This window comes from Oreochromis aureus, linkage group 17 (assembly GCF_013358895.1).
Source record: "Oreochromis aureus strain Israel breed Guangdong linkage group 17, ZZ_aureus, whole genome shotgun sequence".
Lineage (NCBI taxonomy): Eukaryota > Metazoa > Chordata > Actinopteri > Cichliformes > Cichlidae > Oreochromis > Oreochromis aureus.
The window spans coordinates 196,385-218,372 of record NC_052958.1 but is presented as its reverse complement, the minus strand read 5'-3'; the positions used below and the strand labels follow the sequence as shown (position 1 = coordinate 218,372).

Here is a 21,988-nt window from a genome sequence, read left to right as displayed (position 1 = left end):
ATCAAAATGAACAGAAATGTACTGATTAAAGTCTGAATGAATAAATTACATTTGACTGTTAGTGTTTCAAAGCTTTTTTCACCCTTCAGAGTTTCAGTGAAAAGTGAGATTAACGCAGTTCTTACGTTACACCAACATTATCATCATCTTTTATACACATTTATAGACATGAAATGTCTGGGAGTGGACTCAAACTCACGGCCTTGCATTAGCCTTTGCTCACACAGTTCGCCTGAGCGAGCTATCCCAGCATCCTGTGCCTTTCTTCTGCTGTGTCAGTGGGTTAATAGTCCACGGGGAGAGAACACACTGTAGCACATGCTGCTGTAGTAATTGGACTGAAGGTCTTACTCCTACCTTGGTGACAGCTTGCTGCAGGCGGTATAGAGTGTTTACTACAGCAACATTCCTCCGCTGGCCCTCTGTTAATGGACCAATCACTTGGCTGGCATCACCCTGAGTGCACAACTGGAGACAGAGTTTGAGACGGTGAGAGCAAAGAAGGAAACGGCCCCACAGCTTTCTTTGTCCTAATGGGTTTACGCTGTGGCAGTGCTAACACAGCAGGCTCAGGGTACATCATGGACATGCCGGCAGCTAACAGACAACCACGCACCTTCATCCTCACACTTCCACAGCATCAGCGTGAGAGGGAACCACAGCCACATATTTACTATTTTGGATTTAATTCTGCAACTCCTCTTAGAACAGTCTCAGTGATCAACATGAATGCACCTTCAAATGTTATTTTAGCACTGCACACACTAAGTGAGGTACACACCAGCTGTTCAGACTTGACACAGAAGAGCTGGACCGTCTTGGCAGCGTTCTTGGCCACAGCCAGAGAGAGGCTCGGATCCACCGAGGCGACATTCAGCTCACTGCAAACAAACACCAGCAGAATCAGCATGCCCCAGCTTTAATCACACACAGTGTGTATTCACTAATAATGATTCAGAAGATTCAGACAGGAAAAAAAAAAAAATCACGTTTATTTTAAATTTGACCCCAAACCATTCAGTAGTTTCTTCTTTTGATTTAATATTTCAATTAACGATCCACTGATCAGTATTATGAAACTACAAACTCTTGATATGTTGGATAATGAAAAGCCTTCACACCTGTTGATGGTCTTGATGATGCTGTCTAGCTCATCGTTGGAAGGCAGGTTGCGTCCCCCCATGGGAAATACCAAGTTGATGGGATCAAAGAGGCGAGAGAGAGACCTGGACAGGTAGGCAGCCTCGTACGGCTGCAGAGAGTCCTTCAGAGCCTTCTCTGGGCTACACGAGCACACACACACAAAGATATTGAATTAAATTTATTAATTACAGGGTTCATACGCCTTTTTCAGGGTCAAGCACTTTTTAAGCACTTTCAAGTAGGGCTGGGCCATATACCATTCACGGTAATACCGGTGTAATTTTGGGCAACGATAGGAAAATGAAATATCGCGATAGAATATGGGTAAAATGCGCATGCGCAGTGCCTTTGTTTACATACTGTTGGGATTTAGAGATTCTTTTATTGCTGCCATATACTCTGCCTTATGATAAATGCATTAATAACATGTTCTACAGTATTATTTTATCAGTAATATTGTTTACAGGGTTCATATTGCATTGAATATGTTTGTCATCACATTCATTCTATTCACAGGTTGAGTTCATTCTATACACAATGCATAACTGTGCTTGTTTAGAGTTGATGTTCTATCCAAGAGGGTTTTAAGCTTCACTGGTGAGAGTGTCCAGGTGATACATGTTGAGGGAAGATGAGAACATAGCAGGTTGATTGCATGCATGCTTACAATACATAAATCTAGCAACAGGCCTGAGCGCAGGCCCAAGTGTCTTTGACCTTTTTGTAACTGGCTGCCCTTTTACCTACTTGGTAGCAGATGACTGGAGGCGATAACCAGCCGTCAGACACTCCGAAGGCTTAAGACTATGATTGATAACACCTTCCATGCACAAAGAGAGAAGTTATATGTCTGTTTATAGTTATTAGAGATGTACAAGATGTACCCTTGTCTGTAAACAATGACTGGACATAATGTATTTTTGACCTGTATTGACGTGTATGTGGGGGTGTGATCCTCTATGCTATAAAACCAGAACTCAGTGTATTTTTGTCAGAGCAAATAAGCCATATGCTGACGGTTGTTCTCCGTTGTCAATAAACTCATCGTTTGATTGTACTTTTCTGGGCCTCCGTCGTTTGTTGTCTGGTCTACAGTTGATCGATCTCGCTTCATTTGGTGGAGGATGCGGGCAACTAAAGATCAGCAGTAAGAGGTACAGGTGTTTGTTGTCGGCGGAGGTCGAGGCCAGATCAGGTGATCGAACGGCAGACGTCACGGTGATGGCTTGACTATTGGGCCCGCAAAAAGGTAAGGCACAAACCTCTTAAACTGAAATTGTGCTGTAGTGGATTATAATTCTAGAATATGTAGTCAAGTGGTCATCCGTTGATCTCTGTTTTGAGTTTTGTTTGAAACGAAAAACTTTGTTGCAACGAAAGTGAAACTTAAGAGTTGTGTTGTGTTCACGGTCGCTCGGAAAAAGCAGTACTGAGCTAAAAGTAACTAGAGATGTTGTTTTAAGGAAATAGAGAGATTGAGCTGTGATTAAGGAATAAAGAGAATATAAGTGTTTAAAAGTCAAGGAGTTGAAGAACTCCCTCCCTGGGAAAGACGTTTCCTAGGATTATACTAGGGGAGGGGCCCCGCTGAGAGTTGTGGCCTCAGATATAGCCCTGGTGATCGCAGAGGATCATTGTTAGGGAGACACTTAATTGTGAGAAAAAGAGTAAAATACCGGACGCAAGAGTCCGAGGAAGTTGATATATGATTTAAGAGAAACTCAGGTCAGCCGTAAGCTTGAGGTTTTGCAGTAAAGCCAGCCGAGCAGTAAAGTGAAACTAAGGTCTGTTGTGTTGAAGTAACTCTGAGAATAAATACTGTGAGCTATGAGAGACGATTAAAAAGTATTACCTATGCATTTGTGGACCCGCTGTGGTCAGTGAAAAATTTGTGGACCCGCCGTGGTCAGTGAAAATTTGTGGACCCGCCGTGGGCCGAGAAAAGCTGTGTTTTTGTTGATATTCCTGGAGAATTTGCAGACCTGTTGACGTCTCTTAAAGACGAGCAGTGGTCTGTATATCCGGGTTGTAGGGACCCACTCATACAGCTGGAAACCGTGACGTAAGAAACTCTCTGCAATGATTTAAGTGCCAGCCGGCTGCAGGCTGTGTGTGAGAGAGGCTGTAAAAGTCTTTTTCCGTTCTTTTTTGCTGGGGAAAAGTGCGCAGTTAAAATTTGGGTGCGGTCACTTCCCCTTTTAATTTTAACAAAGAATAGATACATTGATTAAATGAGGGGTAGATAAAGGGCATGCTCATTGTGCGGTGTTTCATTATAGGTGCTTTGAAATAGACAGTGAGAGGCCCACGGGGATCCCATTAAGGCTGCTGAAGCATTTTCCTGTTTTGTGAGCGTGCCTTTGGTGATTTTGAAATACAGTATCACTGGACAGGGTGATTCTAATATAAGAGTTATTTTAATCCAACCAGAAACAGAGTAAGAAATAAAGCTGTGAGCCTCCTCCTGAGTGGAGAGAATTTGCAGAATTTTTGAGTATCTCTTGTTAAAGAAAAGGAAAAGAGATTCTGTGTACGGCAGACCGTGAAGTTTCTAGATTAAATCAGAGAGAACTAATGTGGCGAAGGTTGGATCTGATATGAGGTGAACAGAGGACCGGTCTAGAAAGATTAAAAGGTACGCACAAACCTGTTCAATAAGCAAATTTGTGCAAATTGACTGAATTCTAAATTATCTGTTCGCTGAGTAGATGATCTTAACTACTAAATTGGCGCAGTAGGGGTAAAACTGAATTCTCGAGAATAAAGTAAAAGCGTCAAGTAATGAATGAGTAACTTGGAAGTAATGAGAAGCTTTGAAGCAAGGATAATGAAACTTTGAGAAACAGACAGTACTGAGTTAAAAGGTTATATGGTATTTCATGGTAAAAGAGAAAAAGAGACCAATGCATGTTTAAGAATAGAAGAATATAAGAGTTATTGGTCAGCTTATGGTTTAATAAGTGTCAAACTCCTGTACCTCTTTGAGACTTCAAAGAGGAGCTCAGCGTGGGCATATGTCAGGTGGTGTTGCCGAGAGTTGTGGGCTCGGTGAATAGCTAATGATCAAGAGGATCATTTTGGGAGCGCTTATTTGTAAGTAAAAGGATTAAGTTCGGACGAGGAAGTCCGACAGAAAACACCTGGTGCTGTCAGGATGTTTAAGTGACACAGAAGTTCAGAAAATCGAGTCAGAAATGGTTTTGTGGCTCTTGGTAAACTGATTTTGAAGGAAAATCAGTGTTTATTGTGTTGAAGTAACAGATCCGGTAGCGGTCTGAGGAAAAGAAATAAATCGGTTAATGGCTGATATATTTATATGAATTTTGGTGGATCTGCTGAGGTCCAGAAAATAATCAATGTGGACTGTGTTTGTTCGAACGTTGATAAATGATCCAGGAAGAATTGCCCTGGGTCTGTGTGTGTGTGTGTGTGTTGTTCAGTGACAACATGCACAGTTTAAAAATGGGCCCTGTTCCTTCCTCTTTTAGTTTCAAAACACAAAGGCTGTTGGATGAAGAATTACTGTGTGAGGAGCGGCTTCACTTTTGATTAGGGAAATAATATGCTTACTTTTGGGTTTATGAAGATCTCGTAACAATCTGGGGGAGATGCCGGGGTAAAAGAGTGAGCTCGGACGAAGGGGTCCGAGAAAAAGAACACCGTGAGTTGAGCAGGTGTTTTAACTGACTCAGGATTTCAGAGAATCGAGTCAGCTGTGATCTTGAGTTTTAAGGGTAAGTTGATTTTAAAGGAAAATCAATGTTTACCATGTTGAAGTAATTCTGATGATATTACTAGATGTGTTGTGATACAAGTGAAGAATAAGTTGTGTAAAGGTGAACACACGATTGTGTTGAGATGTATGGATCGGCTGCAGTCCACCTGATAAGTTAATACTGGGTAAACTGAGACAATAAACTGTTTTTAAATCTTCACTGGCTGCAGTGAGATACGTGTGTTGAAGATTACTGGACCCAGCGAGGTCCATATGATGAAGTTCTTGGGCAGATAAATGACAGAAGCAGTTTCTGAGTTTTTAGAATTCTGAAGCACTGAGGTTGAATTTTCTCTGTGCTTGGTGCGCTGTGTGGACTTATATCAGAGTTATAAGTCCAAAGGTTATGACCAGGAGGTCATTCATGGTGTTTAAAGAAGAACAGGAATTAGAAAAGGATATTTAATGTCATATTTTGTGTAAATTGAGGAAAACTCACCACATGTGTTCACCTTTTTTCATTTAAAGGGACACAGATATTAACACACACACACAGTACTTGGGTGTGAGTTACTTCCTCTCTTAATTTTAAACTGCAACACGTGTTCATTGAACTAGAATTTCAGCAGTGGATGAGACAGGATTTAGGTTAGGGCTAGTTAAAGATAAAGATGACTTTTATTAGTCCTACCGGTGGGAAATTTGGTTTGTTAAAGCAAAAGTGCAAAGTTATGCAGCAGAAATTAGAAAACACTGGAATGCAATAAAATAAAGTAGAATAGAATAAAATAGAATACCAATACTATATACAGCTGAGTAAGAAAATACAAAATACAACTTTGTCAAAGAAAGAATTGCACATATAGCAGTCTTATTGCACGTATGAGGGTTCTGGTAAAGTACTAGTTCTGGTAAAAGTAAAAACTTAGGTTTAAAGTTTTATGCCCTGGAGGCCAAGAGTCGTGTATAGAGAAGAACATGACTTAGAAACGGACATTTAAGGTCACATTTTGTCTAAGATGGGGAGAATTGTCCCATATGTGTTTATTTCTCTTCTTTTTAAGAGGACAGACGCACTGAGTGTTGTCTACTTGCTCTTTCTGATGCTAAGCAAGAATGTTTGATAAAATACTCTTAGGAAAGCGTATTTTGAGTGCTTCTAAGTGTGTGAATGTTGTGAGTACTTCTGTGTGACTTGTATAAAATAATAAATAAGTAATAATAACTCATAGGAGAGTGCGTGAATAGAGGAGGCCTGAGAGAGTGTGTGTGCGTCAAACAGGAAGTCTGATTATAGCCGGGGAGAGACGTTGCAGCATGAAAACAGAGCAATTAGAGACTGAATCTCTTAAGAAAAAGTAATAAAATATATTAATTACATGTTTTAGAAAAAGAAAGACTGAGAAAATAAATACATGAACTAACAATTACATTAATGAATAGAAAACACACGTACACAAATTGTTACAGGTGAAATGTTGGGAATAATCAGAAGTGAGATAGCTTAATATACTGATGAAATGAAGAAAGCAGCTTACACTCCTTTGATTTCCAGAGTCAGTGTGTCCCCTCCCTCATAGCACCCGTGCCCACTTGGCCCCGTATCAGGCGAAGCATGGAAGGCTGGACAGCCCATGACGGGTAAGATCCCACCTCGAAACCCTGGGACAACCTAAGGCAAGGCGCAGTCACGATTGCTTGAACCTAGGTCCCTAAGTGAGCTTGGACTCACTGGAGGAGACGGGACTACAAGGGTAAAGCCGCTGGGGCAGAGGGGGAAGCGTCATTAACAATGACGAGTGATGAGCCAAAGAGGGAGACACTCACTGTCTTTCAGGGTGAATTGTTCCCTGAACCTGAAAATCAAGCTCTAACTTCTGGCTGAGGACAAGGAATGTTGTTATTTAAGGAGGAGATCAAATTTGGGAAAGGGAAAAACTGACTGTTTAAGTGGAACCTTGTGAGGGAGTCTGAAAACCACGAAAAGAAACATATACACAATCACACACACAAATAGAAAATCGTTAACCTTAGAATACAAAAGAGCTCATGAAGATCAGATAGCAGGTTTAGCATAGGAGTCTGTTTATCATGTTGTCCAACTCGCTTAGTGCGTAGTAAGTTTTCAGAAGAGAAAATTTAGAATTTAGTGATGATGGTGTGCAAGTTGTGTGGTGTTTAACGAGATTTTCTGTGTATTGAGCAGGTGAGGTGATGTTAGTTGACCTGAGAGTGTCAGGACCCTGAAGAACTTGTGGCAAAATGTTCTGTGTTTAAGATTGTTGAGGTTGTTGTTGTAGTGATGGGTTACTTCTATCGGTTAGATTTGTGTTGTTTTCTTATTTTAATAGAGGGAGTTTTATCAAACATGCACATGTCTAAGGGGTCCATCATTTTGTAACAGTGCACTTAGAAAAACCTGTCAGGTGATTTTGTTTTGTGTTTTGATGAGCTAATAATCAGCTCTCTTCTTCTCATTTTGTTCTAAGCAGGCCTGCAAAGAGTGGATAACAGCGCTGAAAATTCTCGGTGACCTTCTCCAGATTACAATAGGCAGAGGAGAAGGCTAAGTCTCTGTCTAAAAGGATTGCCGCGAGCCAATCCAGTCTAAAAGCAGAAAGAATTATTTCCCTAAAAACAAAGTAAAACAAATAAATGAGTTGATGTTGCTGAGAGTGAAGACTGAATATTTGCGAGATAGTCTCCACTGTCAGCAATACCTGATGTTAATGCATGTGAGTGAATGTGTGTAAATGGATGGTGACTGGACGGACGAGGCAGACCATAGGTTGGACCGACTGGACACTGACATAAAGACTGGACTAAGGTTAGACACATGACTGATAACTTTTCTGTTTTAAGTTTTCTTTCTTATAACACAGATTGGATCATAAGTGGGGAAAAAACTGAGTATGAAATGTGAAGTTCTGGTTAACATACAGGTTTTTGTTTCTAGGAAGTTCCAAGGAATGCAGGCTGTGGATGGAGCCAAGAAAAGATTTGACATAATGATTAATTTGATTTCATTCCTTAAACACAGGTTTGAAGGGCCGGAGCATGTATGCCTAATATGATATGACTAACCTTTTTCTTTTAATCTCCTAAGCTCGAGTGAAGGATTTTGAGTTTGTAACACATAAGATGTGTCACAAAAGGGGGGAGTTATAGGATTTAAGGTTTAATTAGAAATGGGTTTTAGGATCGTTTTATGACGTTTGGGGTTTTTGATCATTTAGATATGGTAAAATTGAGGCAGAAATTGTTATTTTCATGTTCTTTTTGATCTGTTTTTATGCTCAGATGGTGATGGTTTATATCTTACCCTGGGTGTGTTTAACAAGGCTAACAGTGTTGCTCACACACATGAAGGGCATGGAGATTAAGTAAAGTTAATATAAAGGACAGAGCCCAGAACATGATATGGTGAAACAACTTTGAATGATTAAAGGAACCTTAGATGAATATAGTAGATTAGTGAGGTGTAGCAGAGAGAGGCTGTTTGTTTTCTATCCTTTACAGGAGAAGAGTTCAGGACCACAGCGACCACAGGGGTGGCAAGAATCCTGGAAGCCTGAGATCGAACGGAACCAACCAGAGAAAGGAGAAAAACAGAGCACGAAGACACCTAGTTGTTTATATTACAAAGAAGATCAAAAGCTTGTTAGACATAGGTTATAATGGAAGCATAAAGGGGATGAGAGGAACTTTATATAACATAGAAATCCTGCAACAATTAAAGTAAATTGCCCAAACACAGTGTTCAGACCGGATATGCGCTACCCGTTAAAGGGGGCAAAGAAATCAGGCCTAAGTTTGAAAAATGAAATGGGTTAACTCGATAGAGGAGGTTTCCAAAGGTTGAGAAAATAATGTAGGACCTTTTACCAGGAGAAAGCTAATTGTATCTTTTACACTTTACAGTGTGCATTGAGGGAAGTCAGGAATAGTTTAAATTAGGATTGAAAAAATTAAACTAGGTGAAAAGGGGGTGTAGCAAGTAGATTTAGGGCAGCTCACAGCCTGGCGTAAACGCAAGGTGCCGTCACACAGCTTAAGTTATTTGTTTGATTTATTTTAAACATTGAAAACATACAACCCGTTGAGGAGACAGATAGGGTTGGGGAATTGAAAGGTTTTGTTTGTTTAGCATAATGTCTTTTGTTATATTTTAGCTTTAACAGGGAACATGCCTCTCTGGAGCTTCTCTCCTGATGCTACCCCGCCAAACACCCTTATCCATAGAGACTATGTCAGCTCCCAAACAGACAGCAACAAACCAAATCTAGCAATAAAACAACTTAAACATCAATAGTAACAAAGCAAGAACAATACAGAATCCACATTTAACCGAAGAATAAAACAGTGAAATGTGGATTATTAAATATTAGGTCTCTCTCTTCAAAGCCTCTGTTAGCTCACGCCAAGCGGTCGCAGCAGATGGTTGCCCGTACCTGAACGTGGTTCTGCCGGAGGTTTCTTCCTGTTAAAAGGGAGTTTTTCCTTCCCACTGTTGCCAAAGTGCTTGCTCAATAGGGGGTCACAAGATTGTTGGGTTTTTCTCTGTATCTATGAAGCCCCTTGAGGCAACTTTTGTTGTGATTTGGCGCTATATAAATAAAATTCAATTGGATTGTATTGAAGTAAACTTAAATGTGATAAATTAGGAATTAGTTCATTTCTCGAGTGAGAAATGAAAAAGGGGGACTGGTGTTAGGAATAAAAGAAATATTTTTAATGTGTACTTTAATAATGAAGGCTTGTAGAGCAAGGCTACCTTTGACTTACAAACAAGAGCTCAGCCAGACTGAAAAACAGGAAGTTTTAGTGCACAAGGCATATTAACAGATATAGACACAAAAAAGAGGAACTCCCCATACAAACAATGTTCAAGCCTGTGTGACGTGTGAAGTACCGAAATAACACCATATAAGTCACAGCTGATGATTCTAATGTTAGAGAGCTTTTGCAACTGGCGTCTGAGCTGTGCAGAGGTCTCTCACCCCCGGAAGATGATTGAATAAAGAAAGACAGGTATTTATGTAGGTCAGCATAAGGTTGAGTCCAACAGAAGCAAGGCATCCTATATGCGCACAGCATGCAGCAGGGGTTGCCAAAATAATATAGAAAACAGCACATGTAGTGAGAGAACACTCACTAAAAGTTCTGACTACACATAGTGTGGTGGCATATGTGAACTCGCAGGCGTTCACTATGACATCATTAGCACAACAGAGACTGAGTAAAGTTTTAGATGCTCCAAATCTGACATTTACATATGAAGGAATCAATATGGCAGATTTAATGGGATCAGGAGAACCTCATGATTGTACTAAGAAAGCAGAAGTTGAAGGGAAAGTCAGGGAAGATTTAAAAGCAGAACCTATCCCTGGAGCTGAGGATTGGTTCATAGATGGCTGCTGTCATCGTGATGAAGAAGGATCGAAAGCAGGCTATGCTATAGTCTGCAAACAAGGAACTGAATTTGAGCCCACGAGGAACTCCAGAAGTGGAAGGAGCCACGCTGGAGGGTCCTTACGAGGTCATTGCCAGAACAACTACAGCAGGTCAACTAAAAGGGAAAGGCGATACCTGGTATCACTGGTCGCAGTGTGCACCAGCACATGAGAGTTTGGTAGAGGAAAACTCCTCTACACCCAACACAGGTGGTAACGAGCAGAGGCAAAATAAATCCTCTCACCTGTGCAACGGGCCAACCAGTAGTCTACCTGGGAGGCCGAAGAGAGAAGAGGAGCAGCGCAGAAGGTCGTCACGCCAGCAGAAAGGAGCGGTGACAAGTTGAGGACTCCACAAAAGCAGGGGAGTTTCATTCCAGGATATAAAGTTTATATAACATGATGCAAACACACGAGTCAGAGACACGTAATGAGAAAACTGATTAGAATGTTCCTTACAACTACATGTTTATTGTATGCAATGATATTAACTATGGCTGTGTTGTTTATTGTCTATATTTTGCAGGGCACTCTGGACCCCTTGTCTGAACACGGAGGCCAGTCCAGCACAGCACTTCCTGAGACTGTAGTTGCTAAAACAGGATCGGTAAAAAGACAAAAGCGCGAGGTGTCAGGTAAAGGTGATGAGTGTCTCAGCATGAATAATGGCATAGAGTTGAATTATGTTAAAGGGTCTACCAGCTCATTCACGTTTGATTTGTGTGACGTCATTAAGTGTACAGGAGCTAGTAGTAGCTGGAGAGCGTATGATGTACGGGTCTGCAATCACCCCATGATATGCTTAGGGTAAATTTAGTTGATCCAAAGTCTAACCCGCTCGCAGAAAGCTCAATCGCCACTCTGACTGATCAGATGGTAACTTCGAGAACAGTAGCTCAAAAGGAACAGGAACCAAAAGGGAGATTACTTCTGACGACAGATTACTCTAGACTGAAGCCTAAGGATTTGATAAAGCGTGCCACCGGTTTCAAGGACAGTAACCTCTGGCTTGATTGGGTGGCTCAAAATGCTAGAGAACAACATGTATCTGACTGTGTTGCCTGTGCTTCAGTTAGGCAGGTAAAGGCTATTCCACAACACAACACACGTACCTTAGCCGCCAGAGGTAAGAGACATATTTTGGCGAAAAGAGGGACCCAGGGTACACATGCATATGACCCTAGGTTAAACTCTCCGACCTGGATAGACTCTATTGGAGTGCACAGGGGAGTTCAGATGAGTACAAGCTGGTAAATCTGATAGTGGTAGAATTTGAAAGTATATTTCTTTGGGTGACACCTAATAAGAATGTTGATCGCATTAACTATGTTCATTGCAATCTGCTGAGACTCTCTAACCTAACCAGGGATGCCATGATGGGGTTCGCAGAACAATTGGGTCCGAGTTTGCTGATGGGAAATCGAATGGCCCTTAACATGAGAAGGGAGGTGTGTGCGCCATATTCGGAGACATGTGCTGCACTTTTATCCCCAATAATACTCCCCCAGATGGCTTAGTAACCCGAGCTCTGGAGGGCTTGAAAACTTTGTCTAAAACTATGCATGAACACTCAGGTATCGAAAATCTGCTGGCGTCCTGGATGACATCTGTGTTTGGACAATGGAAAGGTGTGGCTATGTCAGTGATGTTTTCTTTGACTGTACTTTTGGGAATACTGGTCATCGCTAGTTGTTGTATCATTCCTTGCGTCAGAGGATTGTTGGTAAAAGTAATGGCGAGGGTTCCTAACCCTGGCTGGGTTGAGGGCATCTACCAGATGAACTTAGAACCCCTAGAGTGGGGCAGGGAGTGATACAACATGAGGTATGGTGACATTCCTTGATGGAATGTCAAAAGAGGGAATGTTGGGATTTAGAGATTCTTTTATTGCTGCCATATACTCTGCCTTATGATAAATGCATTAATAACATGTTCTACAGTATTATTTTATCAGTAATATTGTTTACAGGGTTCATATTGCATTGAATATGTTTGTCATCACATTCATTCTATTCACAGGTTGAGTTCATTCTATACACAATGCATAACTGTGCTTGTTTAGAGTTGATGTTCTATCCAAGAGGGTTTTAAGCTTCACTGGTGAGAGTGTCCAGGTGATACATGTTGAGGGAAGATGAGAACATAGCAGGTTGATTGCATGCATGCTTACAATACATAAATCTAGCAACAGGCCTGAGCGCAGGCCCAAGTGTCTTTGACCTTTTTGTAACTGGCTGCCCTTTTACCTACTTGGTAGCAGATGACTGGAGGCGATAACCAGCCGTCAGACACTCCGAAGGCTTAAGACTATGATTGTGCATGGAAGGTGTTATCAAAGAGAGAAGTTATATGTCTGTTTATAGTTATTAGAGATGTACAAGATGTACCCTTGTCTGTAAACAATGACTGGACATAATGTATTTTTGACCTGTATTGACGTGTATGTGGGGGTGTGATCCTCTATGCTATAAAACCAGAACTCAGTGTATTTTTGTCAGAGCAAATAAGCCATATGCTGACGGTTGTTCTCCGTTGTCAATAAACTCATCGTTTGATTGTACTTTTCTGGGCCTCCGTCGTTTGTTGTCTGTTCTACAGTTGATCGATCTCGCTTCAATACGTACATGGCGGCGACGCAGAATGAGAAGAGCGAAAGTGGATCGTTAAATGAAACGGATGAACCAGAACTGGTTTGTAAAAATGCTGCAACTTCAGTGGTGTGGAACTGGTTTAGCTTTCGTCCGTCAGATACGCAACAAAGCACTATTTTTGGTAGAGCATGCTAGCGGGCCGTCGTTATTACCGTGTTGTTTGGAAAATACGGCACACTTAGAATCAATCCTTTGATTTTTCTGAAAGTCGACAGTACCCCTTATAATCCCGTGTGCCTTATGTATGAATTCTGGTTGTGCTTACTGACCTCGAAACGATTTTATGTGGTACACGAAAATCTGTCAAATGTTTTAGTACGACTTTGCTAAGCACCACTTGATGGATTGTCGGAGCATTACGGCTACCGTAGGCAGGAGCCTCGCGGAGTGATACGTACTGTGCTTCAACATAATATTACCGTACTGTGTGTGTATAACCTCTTTTTAAGTTTTGTGGATATTATACATGGTTATGCTGAGGATATGTCGGGCAATTTCCACTGGAAATGCCTTTTGGTTAAACTGTCAGCGAGGAATTTGCACTGTTACATTTTTATATAACTTTAATACATAAAAAACAGCTGCTTGTTTAAGTGAAAATACATTGATGGGCTTTTTGGAATAATAAAGTTGTGGAGTTGTAAAGTATTTTGTCTAGTGTCAATTATATCGTCAGTTATATCGTTATCGCAAATTTTCAGATGTATATCGTGATAAATATTTTTGGTCATATCGCCCTGCTCTACTTTCAAGGTCCCTTTTCAAGCTTTTCCAGCACATAAAGTGTTTGTGCTAATAACATCATGTACAGTCAGACAGGCATGGAGAACAGCACTGACTGAGAGGCTTTGAACAGATCATAGTTCAATTCAACATATAAGACTTTAAGAATGCACAAGCATCTACTTGAAATTATTTATTTAATCTATCATCTATGATATTATTATGTACAATTCCAATGTATTTTGTTCATCTCCCTTAAATAAACAGGCAGCCTTAAAGTATGAAATATTCATATACAAACACACATATAAATGTGTGTACTGTCTGAGTGGCTGATAGTGCCCCACAGGCTTCAGTGTGAGCTTGAAGACATTTATAATGTTTAAGTAGTTTAATGTGTCGGTGCTGACCATAAACACATTTTGAATGAAAGCCAGGGAACTTTGGTAGCACAGAAACAAGTGGCTATTCTTTGTGACCATATGGATCGGTCCCTCATATCACCATTATTTCACCCAAAGGCACCAAGTTAATACTCAAAAAAGCTGCAGCCATTCACACAAATATAAACTGTACTTGGTGACAACTTTGCTTTTAGCCTTTAACCCTCTGGGGTCCAGGGTGTAATAGGCTGTTTTTGACTACTTTTGATTTGGCCTCTATATTTCACCTTTAAAAACTATTTATCTTGCCAATCTGTTATTTTCTCATTTTAACAAACTGTATCAGGACAACTTATCTAAATTCAGACAAAATTTAAAATACGAGTACAAAAAAAGTTATATTTTTGACAGTAAAAACCACAAACATGCCTAACAAATCATTTTCATAATTTGAAATGCAAATAGAAATCGTACATTTAAAAAAAATATGCACAAGTTTTGCAAACAACAAAGTTATCTGGTACTATTTACCTAAAAATGCAGCCAAGGCTCAGATGTATTTTATATTACCATTTCAAACTATTTACAGAACAATCAGGTGTTCTGCATCAAATAAGAAGGCACACAAATTATTTATGCAACTCTAAAAAATAGTTTGTATCCACTATAAGACAGAGGAGAACAGCACAGGGATAAACCTGCAGGTCTGACAGCAGGTGTGTCACTCAGCGTTTACGCTGCAATCTGCGTTTGGTGGCTTTAAGGCAGCAACTGTGACATTCACTAGTAGAACTGACACACAAACCACAACGACAACTACACCACACACCAACTACTCAAGGCAACACACTAACTTGAGACTCCAAACACGGTAAACATCACAAATCTACCACGTATCAAAACTCGCTCTCTCTTTCTTTCGCTCACTCCTAAAACTCCCCCCTCTTCCTGGGTAGTGATGGTAAATTTGATTCTTTTTACTGAATCGAGTTTTAATGAGTCACTCACCAAAGTGAATCGGGTTTTTTGAGTCATTTGATTCACTGAGTCAGTTGACCAGAGAGTGCAAAAAAATGTACATTTTCACTCAAACTTAATTTCTTTTCTCTTTTCATGTATATCCTACTGCTAAGATGAGTGATTCTAAAAGAAAACTATTTTATAGAGCAAAAAAGAGCAAAAAAATTTCTAAAGGGAACATTTATTTTGTTTATTTTTATTTTATTAGTATTTTCCTTAAATGTGTCAAATATATATTTTCTTATCTAAATGTCCACTGAGCTGTGAGCCAGGGGGCGGTAATGCGCCTTAACATTGGTTGCCAACCAAGAAGAAGAAGAAGCAGCTGTGAGCCAGGAGGGAGGGGGTGAGCGAGTGATTCGTTCGCTCTATGATTCAGCACAGGAGGGAGGGGGTGAGCGAGTCCTGAGTGATTCGCTTACGCTTACGATTCAGCACAGGAGGGAGGGGGTTAGTGAGTCCTGAGTGATTCGCTCGCTCTATGATTCAGCACAGGAGGGAGGGGATGAGCGAGTCCTGAGTGATTTGCTTACCCTACGATTCAGCACAGGAAAAGAGGGAGTGAGTAGCTCAAATGTGCTGTTAGAATAGAATAGAATAGAATTCAACTTTATTGTCATTGCACATGTCACAGGTACAGGGCAACGAAATGCAGTTAGCATGTTAGCTGAGCGATGCTACTTTAAACCGAGGAGCTGTTGTCTTGATGTGAGCTTCTACTCAGGGTTTTTTCTTCCAGTTCAGAGCAGAAATGTTTTTGTTAAGATACTGGATGTTGTGTTTTTCTCCACAATTTTAATTATAAGCTAGATATATTGCTGCTAACAGCAACAGAGATGAGTCAGTGAGTCAATTGGGCTTGTGAATCATGATTCATGAGTCAGTAAAGTGATTCTCCAGTATTGAACGATTCGTTCATGATTCGCGCATCACTATTCCTGGGGGTGGCGCAAGATGGCGAGTTGAGCAGTCGCACGAATTAGGAGCTCGTTAAACTTGTCCCAGAATTTACCTTGTGCTCGTTATTGTTTCCACTCGGGGCATTCATTTTACTACTTTCAAGTATAGTTAAACCTGCTAAATTCAAACTCGACCTCAAAAAACAAGAAACAACATCGCTATGTGATGAAAAGGAAGACAGCAGAGAAGGAACGGATCATGACTACGCAGCAATGGACGTAGCAGTGATGAGCAAAAGGGAACGGGGCAACGATTCGGTTCCGTCTACACCTAATAAGAAGCCTGCAGAAAAGAAAGCTAAGTCAGCAGAGATAAGTGAAAGTGACGAAGTATCTAATGCTACTATATTGAAAGCGATTCTAAACCTTGAAAAAAAGAGTGGACGAGCAGCTAGCTGACCTGAGTGTGCAATGCAAGCAAGCTAGTACGATGCTAGCCAGCCTAGCCAAAGCGGTTCAGTTCAACTCGGAGGAGGTGAAAGAATGCAAACAAAAGGTTAAAGAGTTGGAGAGACGAAACGAGCAGCTGATCAAAGATAACTACGATCTCAAGGAGAAAGTGAGAGAGCAAGAAAGGTACAAAATGAGGTGGTGCCTCCGGATTAAAGGATTAGAAGAGAAAAACGATGAAGATGTCAGATCGCTGGTTATTGGAATCCTTGGCAAGATCGCACCTGATATGATATCAAAGCTTGAAGAATCTGTGGATGTGGTGCATAGAGTTGGGAAGAAGATTGAGAATAAGGTCCGACATATCATCATTCTGTTTGCTCTGAGACATGTGAAAGAGGAGATTTGGCGTCGCACCAAAGATTTGGCTGTCTGTAAGAATGGGGGTTTCCACTTCGCTGAGGTGCTGCCGCGAGAGGACTGGGAAGAGAGGAGGTGGCTGTGGCCGCAAATTGAACAAGCCAGACGGGCTGGGAAACGGGCCTTTTTTCGGGGTCCTCATGGATACATCGAAGGACGGAGGATTGGTGACATTGAATGAAAGACCTTACGTAAGACTGTATACAGTGGAATATTGTTAATGGGACAACAGAGCTCAACTTAAAGTTAAAGATTATTAGTCACTGAGTTGGTGACAAGTGTTACAATTTAAACTCATATTTATATATTTTTAAAGCTAAACCATGTATAAACAGATGGCTGAATGACTTTAAACTCTGGGCTAAATCGCTGAAACTTGTGAATAACAAGAAAGCTCATAAACTTGTTGTTTTATTTAAAGAGTTTAATCTATGTTAAAAAAGAAACCTCCCTATTTTATAATCTTGACTGCCGTTTTTTGTTCATGTTATTTTTTGCCTTTGGTTCAAATCCTTCAATGACTGTTCTTTCTTTTTGTGCTAAGTCTTTTGGCTTTGTGTTTATTATTTTTATTTTTTTGTTTGTTTGTTTTTTTTTCTTCTTTTTCTTTCTTACTATAATGCTCAACCGAGGATATTACATATTCGGATTAATGATGGTGCCTTGTATGTTATACTGTTGTTTGTAAATAAAGTTCCTTAAAAACAAAACAAAACAAAACAAAAACAAAAAAACTCCCCCCTCTTCCTAAACAACCAAATGCCACATGTTGCCATATCAATTTTTGATTGGTCGACATGGTACATTTTCCCACTACTAGGGAAGGAGTATTTTTTCTTTTTCTTTTTTTTCACTCCCAAGCGGAGAGTGTTTGCTAGCGCTGTCCGTAGAAAACGCTGTTTTTACGGTTTCAGAAACAAACATCGTGTGTATTTTTTAATCGTAAGTCTGGTTTTACGTGGCCTATCAACACAATTTAAAAACTGGTATATAGTTGGAAGCCCGCACTTTCGACCCAAGTTGAAACTGAGACATCTGACCCCAGAGGGTTAATCAGAAAGCCTTAAGTTAGCTAGTTATGTAACGGGCTAATGTTTAAAGCTTTCACTTGAGTAAAGTAACTCATATTACTGCTACTGCTAAGTAATGTTAGCTAAGTTTACAGCATATTCCATAAATCTCCATGCCATAACTAACTGTATAATAGCGCTGCTGTATTGCATCACACTCAATGCATTTCAATCATTTCTCCAGCGAGTTTGATAGCTAGCAAAATAATCTGTGGCGTGTCCAGCGGGGTGGCCTGGGGGGGCACAGGCCACCCCCCCAACCAGACTGGCCACCCCAGGTGCCACCCCGAAGCCAAAACAATAAAATCCAATGAAATATCAAATGTACGATTATGTTTTCACAGTGAAGCTCAGATATCCGAGTGTAAGTGAATGCAGCATCGGCTTCTGCGCTATGAGCATCATGTTAGCAAAGGTAGGAGAGCCAAGAACGAAAGACAGCACCACAGAAAACAGTTTTTCGGCGAAAGATTAACAGTTTAACATAGCTGGACTGGCCATCGAGCATGGCGGAGCTTCCACGGCGGCTAGCAGGTGGATGAGGGAAGGGTAGGCAGGAGGAGGAGAGACCCAAGGCAGCTGCCAGTCCGAGTGTCAGGAGAACTGAACTTCAGGTAAGAAGTTATGACCTGCAGTCTATCTGGGTCAGATATAAACCAAGTTTAGGTGGAATTTATTTTCGTTGTGCTGACTTTTTACAGTCAGTTACAATAACTCTTACTGCGTACTAGCTAGCATGATGGAGTTTCTATACAGCTGGGCGGATGCTGTGATGTTACTGATGGTGAACTTTATTTTATTCATAAGGTTAGTTAGTAGAGTTGCCAGCGGCTCCTTAAAAATTGAATGGTCCCTCATTCAGAGACAATATTACAGGTTTTGTATTGAGCTGAGAAGAGACGCAGTTTGTCCCGTACTTTTCGCTATAATGAAAAAAAGACACAAAGCTGGAGTTATTCTGTGTCTTTGCTGCACAGCTGCCTCCTCTTCTCTCATTCTCTCCCCCTCCCTCTCCTGTTGCTACTTCAATCATGAAACTGATCAATGATCAGCTGATCGGCTTTTCTTTTTTTTGTTTGTTTATCGCCCACTTTGCGCCAGAAAGAGGAAACCAGCAGATGTCGCGCTAAACAACAGCAGCACGTTTAAGCTTGATCAGCTGTTGTTAGAATTTATTTAATATTAATTTCTAGTATCAGCTGATGTTTGCTGGAGCCACAGCTGTAAAGCTGCTGGTCATGATGTCGGTTTGGACATGTGGGAGAGGGAAACATGAAGATGAAACCAGGAGATGTCCTTACTGAATCATCAGAGCTGAACAGGTGATGGAGAAACAGGTTTACATTTTAGGTGACATGGATGAGTTGAAGGAAGTTATGAGCTGTTTCTGAGAGACCAATAACACCAGGATCCTTTTCTACATAGCTGACAGCTGGTAACTGTGCAGGGGCGGGTCTAGCAAAGTTATGCCAGGGGCCAGGTAGGGCATTAACAGGGAAAGGGGGCACAAAGAAATACTTTTCTTTCTTATTCTCATTTAAAATATCTAGCTTTTATTAAATAATTATCTGAATCTTGCGAACAAAGTTTTTTTATCTGGACGTAAAATTGATAGAAATCATACATATACCAACAAGACTGTACATCACTGTCACAACAGCGTTTGTTTTCATTCAAAGGCTTTATGGCTTTAATACCTGGTGGGCGGTCTGTAGTCAAAATGCCCAATTTTTGTACCACTCCAGCCCTGCAGGTTAATACTGGCAGTGTCACCATGCCAGCTGACTGTATTTCATCATCAGCCAGTGTTGTTCTTTATACATCAGTATTACCAAAGTTTACCATAAGGCAGCATAGAAAGTATTTACTTGCTTTCAGGTTTCATTCAAATGTTAGTCTTTTCATTTGTTTCCCCACTTTTTCCTGTTTCAAAATCAAACACCAGTTTGTAAGAAGATTATCTTCTTTTTTAATAGGCAGATAAAGTTTTGCATTGGCTAATTTGGCAATTTTATGTTAAAAATGTTTGTATTTTAATATTCAAAAATGTTTTTGCCCAAAACATATGTGCACTATATGTCAGTAAAAATACTACGCAAATATTGCTGTCCTTGAATGCTGAGTAAACACTGACAAAGCACTGATTGTATCTCTTGTACTTCATCAATGCAGTATCTAAAAACTTTGCACCGTAGTGGTTAAAACCTCATTCTAATAAGAGTCAAAAGCAAATTCAGTTATTAGGTTTACAGGGTTATTGAATGATGGTTAACGGTTGGTAGATTTTTTTTTTTTTTAACATTATCTGCCAATTATATCTGCCACCCTTCTCCAAATCTGTGCCCCTACCTGGCCCCCCCAACAAAAATTTTCTAGACACGCCACTGAAAATAATGATCATAATTTTAAAAAACAGCATGTGTAACATACACGTACTGGGAAATTATTTACTAGGACTCACCTATCATGCGACAGGAGAGCGCAAACTCCGCCACTGTTGTTTTCCATCAAACACTCATTAAAACAGCAACGGCGGGTATGTTAGCGCACTCATCCCCGACTGTTAGGGGGAGGGGCGGGGTCACACGTTGAAACAGACGGAGGCGCGAGGCAGCCCAGGCGGAGAAATGTTGCTTTTTTTTTTTTGCATTTTGAGACTCATTTTATTTCTCTATCTGATAAGAAAACTATTCAATCATACAGTTATTTGTGGTAAATGAAATACAGTTACACTTTTAAGCACCACATCTGAAATTCATGCACTTAAACATCATTGAAAACACCACTGAGATATATACACACATATATAATTTGCTGGTGAGAAGCTTTGAACAGACGGAGACTTTCCTGTAAGGTTACGTTTAAAAACACAAAAACATTCTCAGTTATCATGGTGTCATCATCGTCATAAAACAAAGATATTCTCTGTCTGACATAAGTGGAACTGAAATAGTGATGGTAAATTTGATTCTTTTTACTGAATCGAGTTTTAATGAGTCACTCACCAAAGTGAATCGGGTTTTTTGAGTCATTTGAGTCACTGAGTCAGTTGACCAGAGAGTGCAAAAAATGTACATTTTCACTCAAACTTAATTTGTTTCTCTTTTAATGTAAATCCTACTGCTAAGATGAGTGATTCTTAAAGAAAACAACTATTTTATATAGCAAAAAAGAGCAAAAGAATTTCTAAAGGGAACATTTATTTTGTTTATTTTTATTTTATTAGTATTTTCCTTACCATGTGTCAAATATATATTTTCTCATCTAAATGTCCACTGAGCTGTGAGCCAGGGGGCGGTAGTGCTTATATAACATTGGTTGCCAACCAAGAAGAAGAATAAGTAGCTGCGAGCCAGGAGGGAGGGGGGTGAGTGAGTGAGTGATTCGTTCGCTCTATGATTCAGCACAGGAGGGAGGGGTGAGCGAGTCATGAGTGATTCGCTCGCTCTATGATTCAGCACAGGAGGGAGGGGGTGAGCGAGTCATGAGTGATTCGCTCGCTCTATGATTCAGCACAGGAGGGAGGGGGTTAGTGAGTCCTGAGTGATTTGTTTACGCTACGATTCAGCACAGGAGGGAGGGGGTTAGTGAGTCATGAGTGATTTGCTTACCCTACGATTCAGCGCAGGAAGGGAGGGGGTGAGTAGCTCAAATGTGCTGTTAGCATGTTAGCAGAGCGATGCTACTGTGAACCGAGGAGCTATTGTCTTGATGTGAGCTTCTACTCAGGGTTTTTTCTTCCAGTTCAGAGCAGAAATGTTTTTGTTAAGATACTGGATGTTGTGTTTTTCTTCACAATTTGAATTATAAGCTAGATATATTTCTACTAATGAAATTAGTTTGCTAACAGCAACAGGGATGAGTCAGTGAGTCAGTTGTGCTTGTGAATCATGATTCACGAGTCAGTAAAGTGATTCTCGAGTGTTGAACGATTCGTTCATGATTCGCGCATCACTAAACTGAAATGCCACCATATCCAATCGTATTACCGTTCAGTGCAGCTGGAGCTGAGTGTCTGTGTGCTGATTTCATTTGTTTAATAACTGTTATACATTGTGACA

The 21,988-nt window shown here is 40.5% G+C and overlaps 1 protein-coding gene across 1 annotated transcript in view; it reads right to left on the bottom strand.

Moving 5' to 3' along the window:
• Nucleotides 1-21,988, bottom strand: part of cog5 (component of oligomeric golgi complex 5) — a 77,816-nt gene that overhangs the window by 10,442 nt on the left and 45,386 nt on the right. Inside the window, exons 13-15 of the mRNA XM_039601266.1 lie at nucleotides 1,122-1,283; nucleotides 782-881; nucleotides 358-468 (exon numbers count right to left, since the gene is read on the bottom strand). Of these exons, the coding sequence (XP_039457200.1) occupies nucleotides 358-468; nucleotides 782-881; nucleotides 1,122-1,283 (373 nt within the window). The remainder of the gene's footprint in view (nucleotides 1-357; nucleotides 469-781; nucleotides 882-1,121; nucleotides 1,284-21,988) is intronic.